Source organism: Carettochelys insculpta, chromosome 11, assembly GCF_033958435.1.
Source record: "Carettochelys insculpta isolate YL-2023 chromosome 11, ASM3395843v1, whole genome shotgun sequence".
NCBI classification, from domain to species: domain Eukaryota; kingdom Metazoa; phylum Chordata; order Testudines; family Carettochelyidae; genus Carettochelys; species Carettochelys insculpta.
Window position 1 is genome coordinate 49,175,815 of NC_134147.1, and position 15,042 is coordinate 49,190,856.

Below are 15,042 nucleotides of genomic sequence, written 5' to 3' on the forward strand. Positions count from 1 at the left end.
GGCACATGACCCTGCACTCACAGCTGAAGGACCCTGCCCTGAGCACAGCCCTAGTGCCCAGAGCCACTGGCCTGAGACTGGGGCCCCGGAAATCTCTGCAATGGGCATGCTGGCAGCTGGGCCAGGTCACAGTGCAGAGAGCTCAGCTCTGAGCCTGGGACTAGCTGGGGCTCTCGTCCCATGGGCAACCTGAAGCAGACCAGTCAGCAGCAGCCTCGGAGAGAGGCCAGGCCTGCTGGCAGGTTCACTATGCACCAGTGCCCCAGCCCTGGACAAACCCCTCCGAGGGGAGCCAAGCCAAGCCCTGCCCTGCAAGGCTGTGCCCAGCCCCACGCTGGCTGGCAGCAGGGGAGCTTGGGGCAGTGGGAGATGGACCAGGTGCCCAGCAGCGGCTCTAGAAGTGAGCAACCCTCAGCTGGCCCTGGTGCTGAGCCCAGACCAGCCCTGCCCAGCAGATGCAGACGAGGCCACAGGAAACCGCAGGGGCCCGCAGGAGACTCACCATTCTCTGCCGCCTTCTGCTCCTTCTCCGCCTCCGCCACCTTCGCCTTCCCAGCCTGGAGGGATGGACAGGGAGCAGCTGCAGCGCGGCTGGGCCCTGCCAGGCACAGCCCCGGATTCCTGGCCCTGCCGGCCTGCTCGTCGCTGCAGGGAGGGGGCACGGCCCCCTGGGGTGCCGCCCTGCGAAGAGCAGCCTCTCATGGCGTGTCACGCCCCTGCACTTCGATACTGGTCAGGAGGCCATTTTAACGCCCTGCACGGCTACTGGCCCCAGCTACTGCGCCGGGGCCGCGTGCGGTGTCCAGGGGAAGCTGAGGGTGCCCTGCGTCTGTGTGTGCTACTCGCGTGGCCGTGCCGTGGCCGTGGGCAGAGATACAGACTTCAGCGCTGCAGCTGTACTACCAGTGCTAAGCTTCACAACGGGAGGGGACTGCCGCTCCAGCCGGGGGTGGCCTGTTAACAAAGACTGAATCCACATCTCAGACACTTGGGTCCCGTCAATGGGATGTGGCCACTGCTCAGGTGACCGGGGCTGAGCCAAAGGAACAGGCCCAGCTCAGAAACTGGAGACTGCCAGGGGCTGAATCCCAGGGGACAGCCTGCCTCACCAGCCCCCCGTCAGGTGGAGCCGGTCCCTCGAGGGGCTATGGGAAGAAGAAGGGCTTTGTCCCTGGCCTCGGAGGGTGACATGGACTTGGCCGTGTCCCTCTTGGACCTTTTGTCTTTGGTACCCGCGCCTGCCTCCAAGGCTCGGTGTCCTGCACGCGGAGCCCAGCCGGGCGCACCTACAGCGCTCCAGTAACCGAAACTGCGTGAGCTGAAACGGGCTGCCCGAGACGCTCAGGAACCGGCAAATGAGCTCGCAGGCTGCGTCAGTAGTTGTGACTGATGCGTGTGAAGTGCTGCTGGAACCACCCTTCTCTCTCACCCTGGTCTTCCTCTTTTATCAATAACCCTTCGATACGTCAGGCTGAAGGACTGGTGAGCGTGGTGGTTTGGGGGAGATCCAAGTGTGCAGTGACTGGGGGCTGAGGCTGGTCCCTTTGGGGCCCAGAAGAATCTGCGTGGTGTTTGGTGGAACAGGTTTAATAACTGCCCACCTGAATTTGAGGGCTGTTTGGCCTGGGCTGGTAGAGCAGCTGGGCAGTCTGTGGGTTTGCCAGAGTGATCTCTGGAGGACCAAGGGGCTGGCAGAGGTGCTGTGGCGGCTGGTTGGATTTGCCTTGGAGAAGGAAATCCCAGCCTGGGGCTGTGAGTGGCCCAGATTTTAAGCAAAGTTACCCTGGGTTGATTTCTCTGGCTGTGCCCAGAACCCCGTCCTATCACACAAGGTCTCGTCTCCTGTCATGCCGGCATCCCGTGCTCACAACCAGCCCAGCCATGACCAGGCAGTGACGGGAAGGAACCAGCACCCGTCACCACATACACCACCCGTCTGCCCAGCCCAGTGACTTCATACACCCCCTGCTGCCCAGCCCCTCCCCCCGGATGCCCAGGGCCCAGCCCCTCCCCCTCTCCCCAGACTAGCTAGGCTCACAGAGCCGCTCCTGCTCTCATGGCACCTTTGGTTTCTTTTCCAGGTCCGCCTCTGTCTTTGGGCCCAACAAGTGCAGCACCTGCAGGAGAGGGGAGGGGGCCTGAGTGAGGCAACTGGCCGAGCTCCCTCCCGCCAGCCCTCCCCATGCCCATATGTGGGCCAGGGCCAGCTAGCAACTCAGCAGCTGGCAGCGCCAACCTCTCCCCAGTGTGCCTCCCTGCTAAGCCGGCTGCTCCCACGGGGCCAGGCCGGGATCCCAGCCACAGGCAGCCTGGCCCAGCCCCTGCCTCACCCACCTGCCTGCTGGGCCGGCTGCTCCCACGGGGCCAGGCGGGGATCCCAGCCACAGGCAGCCTGGCCCAGCCCCTGCCTCACCCACCTGCCTGCTGGGCCGGCTGCTCCCACAGGGCCAGGCGGGGATCCCAGCCACAGGCAGCCTGGCCCAGCCCCTGCCTCACCCACCTGCCTGCTGCTCCCACGGGGCCAGGCGGGGATCCCAGCCACAGGCAGCCTGGCCCAGCCCCTGCCTCACCCACCTGCCTGCTGGGCCGGCTGCTCCCACGGGGCCAGGCCGGGATCCCAGCCACAGGCAGCCTGGCCCAGCCCCTGCCTCACCCACCTGCCTGCTGGGCCGGCTGCTCCCACAGGGCCAGGCCGGGATCCCAGCCACAGGCAGCCTGGCCCAGCCCCTGCCTCACCCACCTGCCTGCTGGGCCGGCTGCTCCCACGGGGCCAGGCCGGGATCCCAGCCACAGGCAGCCTGGCCCAGCCCCTGCCTCACCCACCTGCCTGCTGGGCCGGCTGCTCCCACGGGGCCAGGCGGGGATCCCAGCCACAGGCAGCCTGGCCCAGCCCCTGCCTCACCCACCTGCCTGCTGGGCCGGCTGCTCCCACGGGGCCAGGCGGGGATCCCAGCCACAGGCAGCCTGGCCCAGCCCCTGCCTCACCCACCTGCCTGCTGGGCCGGCTGCTCCCACAGGGCCAGGCCGGGATCCCAGCCACAGGCAGCCTGGCCCAGCCCCTGCCTCACCCACCTGCCTGCTGGGCCGGCTGCTCCCACAGGGCCAGGCCGGGATCCCAGCCACAGGCAGCCTGGCCCAGCCCCTGCCTCACCCACCTGCCTGCTGGGCCGGCTGCTCCCATGGGGCCAGGCGGGGATCCCAGCCACAGGCAGACTGGCCCAGCCCCTGCCTCACCCACCTGCCTGCTGGGCCGGCTGCTCCCACAGGGCCAGGCCGGGATCCCAGCCACAGGCAGCCTGGCCCAGCCCCTGCCTCACCCACCTGCCTGCTGGGCCGGCTGCTCCCACGGGGCCAGGCGGGGATCCCAGCCACATGCAGCCTGGCCCAGCCCCTGCCTCACCCACCCACCTGCAGGTCCACTTCGTTCTTAATGCTTTTGCCATCTGCCCACCTCAGCCTGCTGCGCGCCTCACCTGCAAGACAACACAGAGGGGTGTGGGTGAGGGACGGGGCAGGTCCCAGCGTGGGGACCGCAGGACAAGCAGCCCCTCCTCCTGATGCACTGGGGCCGAGCCCCTGCCCCGGCAATGCCCCAGCACTCCTGGGGGCAGCAGGACCCTGGCCACAGGAAGGTGGGAGGCCGCAGCTTGGGCCCACCAGCAGGGACCTACTGCAGTGCCCAGCACCAGCCTGAGGGGGCCACTCGCTGCCCTGCTGCCCACGGTTCTGCAGAGCAGAGGCACCGACAGCCCTGAGCTGCCCCCCAGGGCTGGGCAGGTGACCTGGGGCTGCACCGGGCCAGTAGGCAGAGGTCAGCCATGCAGGGCTGGTTCCAGAGGCCTCGTGGCAGCCAGGCTGGCAAGCGACAGCTGGTGTCGGCCTTGCCACCAGGCCGGGCCAGGGCTACCCCTGCACGCAAGCACGGAGCTCTCCGCGGGCTGCGCAGACATCAGTGCAGCGAAGGGCCAGCTAGCAACGCCCCAGCAGGCTCCAGACAGCCACGTTCCGGGCTCCAAGAAGCCGGGCAGGGCCAGGCTCCGAGCACCCCCAGCGCCAGGCGGCTGGCTCTCGCTTCCTGCTCAGGGGCTACACACGTCCCAGGGCAGGAAGGAGTCTCCCCAGCAGCTATGCAGGTTTGCCTCCCCTAGGGCCTGAGTGCGGGTCCCTGGCTGGGTTCTCCCTCGGGAGCTGTGGGGGCCAAGTGTCCCAGCCAGGTAAAACTCAGCGAGCGCTGCCCCAGGAGAACCCGCCCAGGCGTGTGGAAGACAAGGCAGGACATGGGACAGCTGGATCCTGCCCTCTGCCGCCTGGGACGGCCAAAAGGTTTGTCTATTCCAACTGTATCCCTGCCACCGCACCTCCGAAGCTCCCGACCACGTGGCACCTGTGTGATGGAGTGTGGGGAGGGCCTGTGAGAGTCAGGCTGCATGTGAGAGGCAAGCAGAGCAGCTCCCAGTGGCTAAGGATGACCCTGGGGCTACAACTGGCAGGTAACACCTCTGCCCTGAACAAAGAGGAGGGAGGAGCCGAGCTGGGTTTTGAATCAGGGAATGGCAGTTAGAGGCTAGGGGGAGAGGGAGCTGGAAGGCAGCCAGCTGGAGGAGGGGAAAAGCTACACCCCAGAGGGGCACCCCTCGGGGTCTTCTCCCCAGGACGGGTTGGAAGGACTGTCTCTGACTGCTGTACTGTCGCTTCTGTGAGAAACTGGGCATTTATTGTTGCCTAATAAACCTCCTGTTGTACCTGCTGAGTGAGAGTCACACCTGCCAGCGGATGGGGTGCAGTGCAAGGGGACCCCTGAACCCCATCACACTGGTGTCAGAAGTGGGATGCACTGCACCCACAGATGAGCTCCCAGCAGTGGCTGACTGAGCGCAAGAGAAGGAAGGAGCCTCACAAGAGCCAGAGGGGGAACAGAGCAATTCCTGCAGCTGCTGCTGGTGAGTGGATACCCCGGGAGACAGCGGGGAGATGGATTATACCCGACTCCTGAAGGCAGAACTAGCAGGGCTGTGCAGAGAGAGGGGCCTGACCGTGGGGAAGGCGACCGAGGCCCAGCTGATTGCCCAGCTGGAAGAGAATGACCGATCCGGGGGGGCAGAGCCTGTCCCGGCAGAAAGTGGCCGGTCAGCCTCGGGAAGCGTTTTGGATTCTCTGACAGGAGCAGGAGCTCGATGCCGTCAGACAGACGCGGTGCCCGCCAGGTCGCGCTCAGCTAGCGGTGGTCCATCACGGGCAGAGTCCCCCGCCACAGAGCTGCGACGGCTGGAACTCGAGGTGAAATTGAAGGAACTGTAAGCCCAGGAACGGCAGAGGGAGCGTGTGCACGAGCGCCAGCTACAAGAGAGACAGCGGGAGGAGAGAGAGCGAGAGCGGGAGGAGAGAGAGTGAGAGCGGGAGCATGAGCAGGCCATGGCAGAGGCGAGACACCAAGAGGCCCCAGCTGCGGTAAGCGGGGAGAGGGCCAGACGGCTTGGGGTGGCCAGTCACTTGGAGACGCGTGTGCTGGCCCAGTGTCAGGACACAGGGGACATGGACGAGTTCCTTACCGCCTTTGAGCGAGCCTGTGAGTTGCATGAGGTTCCCCCAGATGAGTGGCTCCGGCACCTCACCCCCTTGCTGGGCCAGAAGGCCGCAGCGGTGCTCAGCCAGCTGGAGGGGCTGCAGCCTGGGGACTATGAACGGGTCAAACAGGCCCTGCTGCATAAGTTCGGGCTGACTCCGGAGATGTACAAGAAGAAGTTCCAGGAGGCGCAGAAGAGGCCAGAGGAAACCCATGTAGATACAACCGCCCGTCTGAGGCAATACTACCGGAAGTGGGTGTTCGGAATGGGAGTCCAGTCCGTAGAGGACCTGATCGAGCTGGCGGTCCTGGAGCGATTCTACGAGATGTGCTCACCTGACCTGAGGGTGTGGCTCATGGACCAGAAGCCTGGGGACTCACACGATGCAGGGAAACTGGCAGATGACTTCACAAACAGCCGGGCCAGGTTTGAAAGTGAACCCCACAAAGAGAGGGAGTCCCGGAGAGACCGAGAATCTCAGAGAGACCGTCCAGGAAAGAGGGGCCGGCCACCCACCCCCCAGAGAGCCAAGCAGAGCCTGGAGGGAGCAGCCGGCCCGAGGGACACAACAAGACCCAGGCTGTTATTGCTGTGGGCGAAAGGGGCATAGAGCAGCCCAGTGCCCCAAGCTCCCAGACAGGTTGAGCAGGCCGGGGGGGTCATGGAGTCAACTGGGTGGAGTCCCAGAAGCCAGAGGGGATGGCGGCCAAGGCGGGTGGTGCTGACAATGGGCACTCGGATTGGGCCGAGTCCGCCCCATAGACCAGCTCCTCAGGGGGACCAAATGCTCAGAGGTCAGTTTACAGAGTGGGGGCGGCAATGCCTCTGTGGAGCAAGCGTCTCAAACACCTCGAGGTAGACGGGAAAAAGGTCACAAGGTTCTTGGACACAGGCGCTGACATGACGCTGGCCCGACCCGGGGTGGTGGCACCGGGCTGCATGATACCCAATTCCCACCTGACGATAACAGGAATTGATGGGATCCCTTTCAAGGTGCCCATGGCGAGGGTGCACCTGAAATGGGGGAAGAAGGAAGGCCCCAAGGATGTGGGCGTGCACAGCCATTTGCCGGTGGATGTACTGATGGGGGCTGACCTGGAGAACTGGCAAGGTGAACGCCCTCGTGCCCTGGTCCTGACCCGTAGCCAAAGAAAACGAGGGGTGCGTTCCCCAGATTCAGGGGTACAAGCCCAGCCAAAGTCACAGGAGCCACAGGAGCCAACCCTGAGAGAAAGGGGGCCACCAAAAACCAGATCTCACAGGCCAGGGGTGCTGGAGCAAGGCAGGGATGGGGAAGTAGCATCCGCCCCTGCCCCAGCTGAAGAATTCCAGGCAGAGCAGCAGAGAGACCCCTCCTTGCAGAAGCTGAGGGAACTGGCCACTCTCAGCCCAGCTCCAGAGCTGGAGGATGGCTGCAGGGAGAGATTCCTGTGGGAAAAGGGATTCCTGTACCAGGAATGGGCTCCCAGATGCAAAGCGGAGCCATGGAAGGTCCAGAGGCAACTGGTGGTTCCCCAAAAGTACCGGCACAGGTTGCTGTACCTAGCCCATGATGTCCCGCTCGCAGGACACCAGGGGATCCACCGCACCAGGAGAAGGTTGTTACAGAACTTTTTTTGGCCTGGGATCTTTGCAGCTGTCCGTCTGTATTGCCTGTCCTGCAATCCCTGCCAGAGGGCGGGGAAGACCCGAGACAAGGGGAAAGCTGCCCTGAGGCCACTGCCCATCATAGAGGAGCCTTTCCAGAAAGTGGCTATAGACATAGTGGGACCCTTCAGCAAGGCAACGCGTTCGCGGAAGAAATATATTTTGGTGGTGGTAGATTTTGCCACGCGATACCCAGAAGCAGTGGCCTTGACCTCTGTCGATGCTGACACCGTGGCGGAAGCACTGCTGTCATTTTCAGCAGAGTGGGGTTCCCCAAGCAGGTCCTCACAGATCAGGGGTTCAACTTCATGTCGGCCCTATTGCAAAGCTTGTGGGACAAGTGTGGGGTCTGGCACACCTGGGCCACAGCCGACCACCCACAGACCAATGGGCTGGTGGAGAGGTTCAATGGGACTCTGAAGCAGATGCTGAGAACCTTCATGAATTAATACCCGCATGACTGGGACAAGTACTTACCCCACCTGCTGTTTGCATACAGGGAGGTGCCCCAGGAATCCACGGGGTTCGCCCCGTTTGAGCTGCTGTACGGAAGGAGGGTACGGGGACCCTTGGACTTGCTCAGAGAAGAGTGGGAGGGGACGGCCTCTCCCGAAGGGGAGTCAGTGGTACAGTATGTACTGACCTTCCGGGAAAAACTCACCGAGCTCATGGGCCTGGCCAGGGAGAACCTTTCCAGGGCCCAAAGGAAGCAAAAGGTCTGGTATGAGCGTAACGCCAGGGCCCGAGCCTATGCCACCGGGGATCAAGTGATGGTCCTTGTACCTGTGGGGCGGAACAAGCTACAAGCGGCCTGGGATGGCCCCTTCAAGGTCGTCAAACAGCTAAATGACGTGAATTATGTGGTGGAACTGTCAAACCAGGCCCACAGCCACCGGGTCTATCATGTGAACATGATGAAACCTTACTGGGACAGACAGAACTTGGTGCTGGCCGTGTGCAGACACTGGGAGGGGCAGGGGGATGATCCCTTGGTGGATTTGCTCACAGGGACTGGAGCCGGCTCCTTGCTGGAGTCTGTTCCCCTCTCAGACCAGCTGACCCCTGCCCAGCAGACGGAGATCAAGGAGGTGCTGCATTCACACCAACAGCTGTTCTCGGACAGACCCGGACGCACTGACCTGGCTGTCCACTGAATAGAGACAGGCACCCACGCCCCTATCAAGTGTGTGCCATTCAGAGCCACAGGGAAGACGGCTCAGGACATAGAGCAGGAGGTTGAAGACAGTCCCTAAAAAAGATGGGTCTGTTCGGTTTTGTGTGGACTATCGCAAGCTTAACGCCATCACTGTATCGGACGCCTACCCCATGCCCAGGCCTGATGACCTTTTAGACGAGCTGGGGGGAGCCCGTTACCTCACCACCATAGACCTCACCAAGGGGTACTGGCAAGTGCCATTAGACCAAGATGCCCGGCTCAAGTCGGCTTTCATCACCCCTGTGGGGCTCTACGAGTTCCTGGTCCTGCCCTTCGGCCTCAAGGGGGCACCCGCCACCTTCCAGCATCTGGTGGACCAGCTACTGAAAGGGATGGAGAGCTTTGCCCTGGCTTACATGGACGACATTTGCATCTTCAGCCAGACGTGGGAGGACCATGTGTCCCAGGTCAAGCAGGTGCTGGACCGACTCCAGGAGGCTAGTCTGACTATCAAGGCAGGGAAGTGCAAGGTGGGAATGGCTGAGGTGACCTACCTGGGCCACAAGGTGGGCAGCGGCTGCTTAAAGCCAGAGCCAGCTAAAGTGGAGGCTGTCAGAGATTGGCCCACATCCCAGACTAAGAAGCAGGTCCAGGCCTTCATTGGGATGGCGAGGTACTACCGGAGGTTTGTGCCCCACTTTAGCTCCATCGCAGCCCCCCTCACGGAGCTGTGTTAAAAGGGAAAGCCTGACAAGGTGGTCTGGACCGAGCAGTGCCAAGAGGCCCTCTGCACGCTGAAGGAGGCTCTGGTCAGGGCCCCAGTGCTGGTAAATCCAGATTTCAAGAAGCCCTTCCTGGTGTTCACCGATGCCTCAGACGTGGAGCTGGGGGCGGTGCTAATGCAGGTGAATGACAAAGGGGAGAAACACCCCATCGTGTACCTGAGCAAGAAGCTGCTGCCCCGGGAGCAGAACTACGCAGCCATAGAGAAGGAATGTCTGGCCATGGTGTGGGCGCTGGGGAAGCTGCAGCCGTACCTGTGTGGACGGCGTTTCACCGTGTACACCGATCACTCACCCCTGCCCTGGCTGCATCACATGAGAGGGGCCAACACCAAGCTCCTGCGGTGGAGTCTGCTCCTGCAGGACTACGACATGGAGGTGGCCCATGTGAAGGAGAACAACAACACCATAGCCGATGCCCTGTCACGCGGGGAGGGCCCCGAACTTCCCCAGGTCACTGGCTAAGTGACCCCGCTCAGTTCGGTCTGGAAGTGGGGAGAGATGTGATGGAGTGGGGGGAGGGCATGTGTGAGTCAGGCTGGATGTCTGAGGCAAGCAGCAGCTCCCAGTGGCTAAGGATGACTCTGGGGCTACAACTGGCAGGTAACACCTCTGCCCTGAACAAAGAGGAGGGAGGAGCTGAGCTGGGTTTTGAATCGGGGAATGACAGTTAGAGGCTAGGAAAAGGGAGAGCTGGAAGGCAGCCAGCCTGAGGAGGGGGAAAGCTACACCCCAGAGGGGCATCCCTTGGGGTCTTCTCCCCAGGACGGGTTGGAAGGACTGTCTCTGGCTGCTGTACTGTCGCTTCTGTGAGAAACTGGGCTTCTGTTGCCTAAGAAACCTCCTGTTGTACCTGCTGAGTGAGAGTCAATCCTGCCAGCGGACGGGGTGCAGTGCAGGGGGACCACTGAACCCCACCACAGCCTGCAAAGCCACAGTGCTGCTGGCCACGGGAGCGCAGTGCCGGGCAGCGGCCTAGGGACGTCATGTAGCTCCTGGTTCCTTTCAGTTGCTTCTGAACACTGCCCCGGGCCGGCCGGCCACGGCCAATGTGGCAGAGCCGCAGGAGTGGGACGCCCAGCACGGCCTCAGCTGGGGCTGCCCAAAGCAATGCACTCTGCGCCAGGCCCAGGGGGCACAGGCTGGGTCTGCCAGAGCCTGCCCTCCCATCTCCTCCCAGGAAACTACCAGCCCAGCCCTCACCCCCCAGCTGGGGGCTGGAGCCGTTCGGGGGGGCTGGGCGGAGCTGGCAGCTCTGATGGGCCGTTCCCGAGTCCTTAGCCTCTGTGACCCGCTGCAGACCTAGTGCAGGGCGAGGGGGCTGGGGCTGAGGCAGCCACACACGGCCTGGGGCCGTCCAGCAAGGAGAGAAGAACATACAGAGCCACCCAGGAGCGCTGACTCAGCAAACGCACTGCGAAACCGCAACAGCTTCGCCTGGCAGAGTGTCCGTGGTGCCAGCGGGCAGCTCAGCCCCAGGACAGCTCCCCCGAGCCGCGCTCACGGCCCACCCATCCCTGGGGCTCGGCTCCCCCGAGCGGCGCTCACAGCCCGCCTGCCCCCGGGCTCAGCTCCCCAAAGCCGCACTCACAGCCCACCTGCCCCAGCTCCACTGCGGCCCTGGGGTGGTTCCAAGGAAGTCTGGCAGAGGTGGGGGGCAGCCTGGCAGGGTTAGAACTGGGAAAGCAGCTGCTGGGGGTGGGGAGGAGCAGAGCTCAGGGCACCCAGCTGCTGCACTAGGTTTGTTTGCAGCACGAAGCCTCTCGGGGCGAGGGACCAGAACCCAACGATGAGCTGGGGGTGGGGCAGGGGGGCTCTGAAGCTATGCCAAGGAGAGCCACAGGGTCAGCCCAGGACCAGCCCCACTGCACTCACCTATCAGCAGCCCCATGTTGAAGCGGTACCGCTCCGACAGCAACGCCGTCCGGTGCTTGCTCACCACGGCCTCCACCTGGAGTGACAGGAGGCAGGAAGTGAGGGAGACAGGCCAGCCTGGCCCGGGCGCAGACCTGGGCATCAGCAGGTGCGCACTGTGCCCCAGACTGCCCCTCCCGCCGCCAGGCAGCCCCAGCAGCCCTGCAAGTACAGGGAGCGCCTGGCACCTCACGTGCAGACTGGAGCCAGGCTCAGGAGCAGGGCAGGACCTGCAGCTTGTCCCCAAACAGGAGGCCTCTCTCGAGGGGCCCTGACAGCCCCCTGCTCACAGCAACGGCCTCCACCAGCCGCACCCCACCATGGCTCGAGCAGAGACGCCCCTCCAGCCCAGCACCTGTGCAGCCCAGAGACACTGCCCTGGCTCAACAGGCTGCCCTGCACAGCTGGGCTTGTCCCCCCGACGCATGGCACTCGGACTCACAGCCTCCTCTATCTGCTCCGGGGTCATGACCACGCCCACACCGCACTCCCGCTCGAAGGCTGCCGTGTCAATGGGCTCCAGCGGGTGGCTGCGCAGGTACTCCAGGGCAGCTGGGGGAGGCAGAGCAGGCGGCTCAGGGCAGTGCGGGCCAGCGGCACTCCCATGCACTGCCTGGGGCTGCTCCCCCCGGCTGCAGAAGCCAGAGACTGGGCCGGGGGTCCCAGCTCGTCCATGGAGGACTTACAGCACATGGCCTGTGCCAAGACAAAGGCAGCTGTCCCTCTGCCTGGCACACCAGGGCTCCCGTCGGCATGCAGGGAATGCGTCCAGTGCCCAGGACAGACCCAGACCGTGCCACTTGGCTCCTGCCCTCGTCTGCCTTGCACTCGCCAGATCTGAGCCTAGCACAAACCAAGGGCAGCTGCTCACCTCTCAGGGAGCGTGTGGCCGAGCCGAGCTCATGGAGCAAGGCCCCCCCCGCGCTATGGGTCCCGGGTCTGTTCATCACGTGCTTCGTGGCCAGGCAGGGCACTCGCTCAGCTCTCCGGGGGCACATAACCAGCACCCTGCTGCTACACATGCTGCACCAGCGCTTGGGCCCCACAGCGAGCAGCCCATGTGGACATGGAGCAGGTGGGATCTGCTGGCCAGGGGGGTTCCATGTTCCTGCCCAGAGGCCAGCCAGGGTGCCCCTTGCAGCATGTTTCTCTTTGCCCAGCCCTGTTTAAAGGAGCTAAGTGACAGGACTCCCATCCCTTCCCTGGGGAGACGCTCCTGCTGGTTAACGCAGGCACAGAGGAGCAGCACCAGAACGATGCAGCCTTAGGATCTGACCGCTAGAGATGGGCTGAGACCACCAACGAGGAGCCGGCTCTGCCCCTGAGCTGAGCTGAGCACCTGAGCTGGAGCAGCCAGGCTAAGCTGAGGGTTAGACCACTGGGGCAGCTGAGACAGGGAGCACCTGAGGCTCGGTGTGTGGGGGGACTCCCCTTTCCTGCTGGGTGGGGGTGGAAATGGCCAACGTACAACGGGAATTACAGCCACAGACTAAACTGCAGGCAGTGGGAGTGAGACACAGGGACAGGGGGTGCCCAGCTAGTGCTTTGCATTCTGCTGCCTGGCCTGGAGGGAGCAGGGACTCCAAGCCAGCTGCGCTCAGCCCAACGCTGGGTCGAGATCTCACCACCTGCCTCCGGATCTTACCGCTGAGCTGCAAGTCTGTGACGATCCTCTTGCTGGTGATGTAGCCCACCAGGAAACGAAGATGCTTTTGGTCCTTAAGCCGGGAAGCCACATTGTACAGAAGGGTTCCAGTTGCTTTGTCGACAACTGGGCCCAGAGCGCCTTGTGCCTAAAGCCCAGAAGAGCAGTTAGAGAGAAGCTCTCGTGCTATGCTGCTGGGGTAGCCGCGTGCCCTCTGACGCTGCAAGCAGCCTGTCTGCTGCTGTGGCGGACCTACGCTCTTGAGAGGTGGACGCTTGGCTCCCTGTAAGCTGGGCACTAGTGTAGCCATTCAGAAGGGAGTCAGGTGCCCCCCAGCTGATCTGCAGAGCGCCCCCAGCTAGACGTGTGTTTCTCCTCACGACACACATTGGCACACGCAAAAATTATTCAGCACGCAGCTGGAAAAGAGCCGAGGGTGACTGCAGGCGGGTGAGAGAGCACTGCCTATGCAGGGCTTAGCTACGGCACCCCAAGGAGGCCCTGCCTGTGCCGTGTGGAGCAGCCCGGGCAGCAGGAAAAGGGAGCAGAGCCAGGCCCTGGCACGGCAGGGGCGTGTCCTCGGAGAAACCCAAAGGGACAAACCAGGGAGGTAACAACTGTGAAGTGTGGACCATGAACCACAGCCAAAGGGCAGCAGTACGGCAGCAGGGGCAACCCCGCCTTGTCTTGGGGAGGTGGTGCGGGCGGAGGGAGCTCAAACTCGGCAGGCCCCAGTGGGGCTGGCTGTGCTCCCTGTGGGTTGATAGTGGCAGGGTGGCAAGCAGAGCTTCCTCTTTCCTGCTGTCGGGGAGGCGCAGGGAGCCCCAGATGGCTGGCCAGGCAGGGCTGAGCCTTGCACCACATCCGACTGCCGAGGCGGAAGTTAGTGCCAGTGACGCTCGCTGCAAAGAATCCCCCTGTAAAACCAAACGCTGGACACCGCGAGCCGAGCCGGCCCGGCCCGGCCCTGGCACAGGCCAGCGCACCCTAAGGCCCTGCACGCCCGCTGGCCGGGCAGACCGCCTGCCCCGCGCTCCTGCCCACACTGGGCTGGGCCGGGCCGGGCCGGGCCAGCCACAGGGGCTTCAGGGGCGCGGAGCCTGCGGGCGCTGGCGGGTGCCAGGAGCAGGGGCTGGCGCAGCTGCGGGCCTAAGGGGCAAGGTGGGCAGCCGGCAGCCAGGGGCAGGGCAAGGGGAGCCGGGGGGGCAGCGCCCAGCTCAGGGGAGGAGCCCCGTGGCCAGCAGGCAGAGCCCAACGGTGCAAGGGTCAATAGTCAGAGGAGGGAGGGGCATAAGGGTCAAAGGTCAAAGGAGAGGGGGCATAAGGGTCAGAGGGCGGGGTCAGAGGTCAGAGCGCACGGGGACGGCGGGGTCAGAGGTCACGAGTTACCTGGGTGACGGCCTCCCGGAGCAGCGCGCTCAGAGCCTCGTTCTTCAGGGTCTCGCGAGCTTTGGGCTCGCTCAGGCCGATAGCAGTGAAGAGGCTCAGCGCGTCCGGCTCCGCCGCCATGCCGCTGCCGCTGCCGTTGCGCCTGCCCCGCCCGGCGAGGGGGCGGAGTCCGACCCGCCCAATCAGCAAGCAGGAGGCGGGCGCAGTGAAGGGATTCACCAATGAGCACCGAGGATGGCTCTGATGGCCAATGGAAGAGCAGAGCAGGGCCTGGCATGCCGGCAGCCAAGCCAATGGGATCATAGGCAGCCGGAGGGGCGGAGCCAGAATTGCTGCCGGTTGCATCATTTAAAGGGCCAGGCCGAGACGGGAGCCACGTGGTGAGGAGTAGGGCGCGGCCAGTGGGAAGGGGCGGTGCTAGCCCGGGGGGGCGGGGATTGGTCGAGGGACTGGCAGTGTCCCCTCCCCTCTACACTGGAGACCCCCCTTCCCAGGAGCTGGTGCAGGGCTTTAGCCCCTTGCAGGGCAGTCCTTTGTACACCAGCACCAGCAGGGCAGGGCAAGTGCTGGGGGCAGAGGGGGAACTGAGGCACGGCGGGGTAGAGGGGGCTGAGGGGGAACTGAGCTTCAGAGGCTGAGGGTGCAGGGTGGCCTGTGTGCCCATCTGCAGCAGGGAGTTCCCGCAACTCCTCCTCCAGCTGCTGGGCTGGGGCAGAAGTGCTCCAGGGCCTTGGGGGCGGCTCTTCCACACAGGCCAGGGACAACAGAGCTGCTGGTCCCTGGCCTGAGCTCCCAGGCTGGGCAGCTGGGCCATCACAGAAGTGACAGTCAGGCTGTGGCACAGCACTCGGCTCCTTGTCCTTCCCATGAGCTTATTTTCCCAGAAGCAAACAGCAGTGGTGGCCCTGCCATGGCCGCTGGGGAGAAGGCTTCTGCCTGCCTGGC

The 15,042-nt window shown here is 64.0% G+C and overlaps 1 protein-coding gene across 2 annotated transcripts in view; it reads right to left on the reverse strand.

Moving 5' to 3' along the window:
- The window catches only part of QARS1 (glutaminyl-tRNA synthetase 1), a 32,569-nt gene extending 18,333 nt beyond the window's left edge, over positions 1–14,236 (reverse strand). For both annotated transcript variants that reach the window (XM_075005618.1, XM_075005617.1), the window contains exons 1-7: positions 14,098–14,236; positions 12,709–12,856; positions 11,506–11,615; positions 11,025–11,100; positions 3,409–3,473; positions 2,064–2,117; positions 503–557 (exon numbers count right to left, since the gene is read on the reverse strand). In XM_075005618.1, the coding sequence (XP_074861719.1) occupies positions 503–557; positions 2,064–2,117; positions 3,409–3,473; positions 11,025–11,100; positions 11,506–11,615; positions 12,709–12,856; positions 14,098–14,217 (628 nt within the window). In that variant the 5' untranslated portion in view covers positions 14,218–14,236. The remainder of the gene's footprint in view (positions 1–502; positions 558–2,063; positions 2,118–3,408; positions 3,474–11,024; positions 11,101–11,505; positions 11,616–12,708; positions 12,857–14,097) is intronic.
- Between the last annotated feature and the right edge of the window lie 806 nt (positions 14,237–15,042).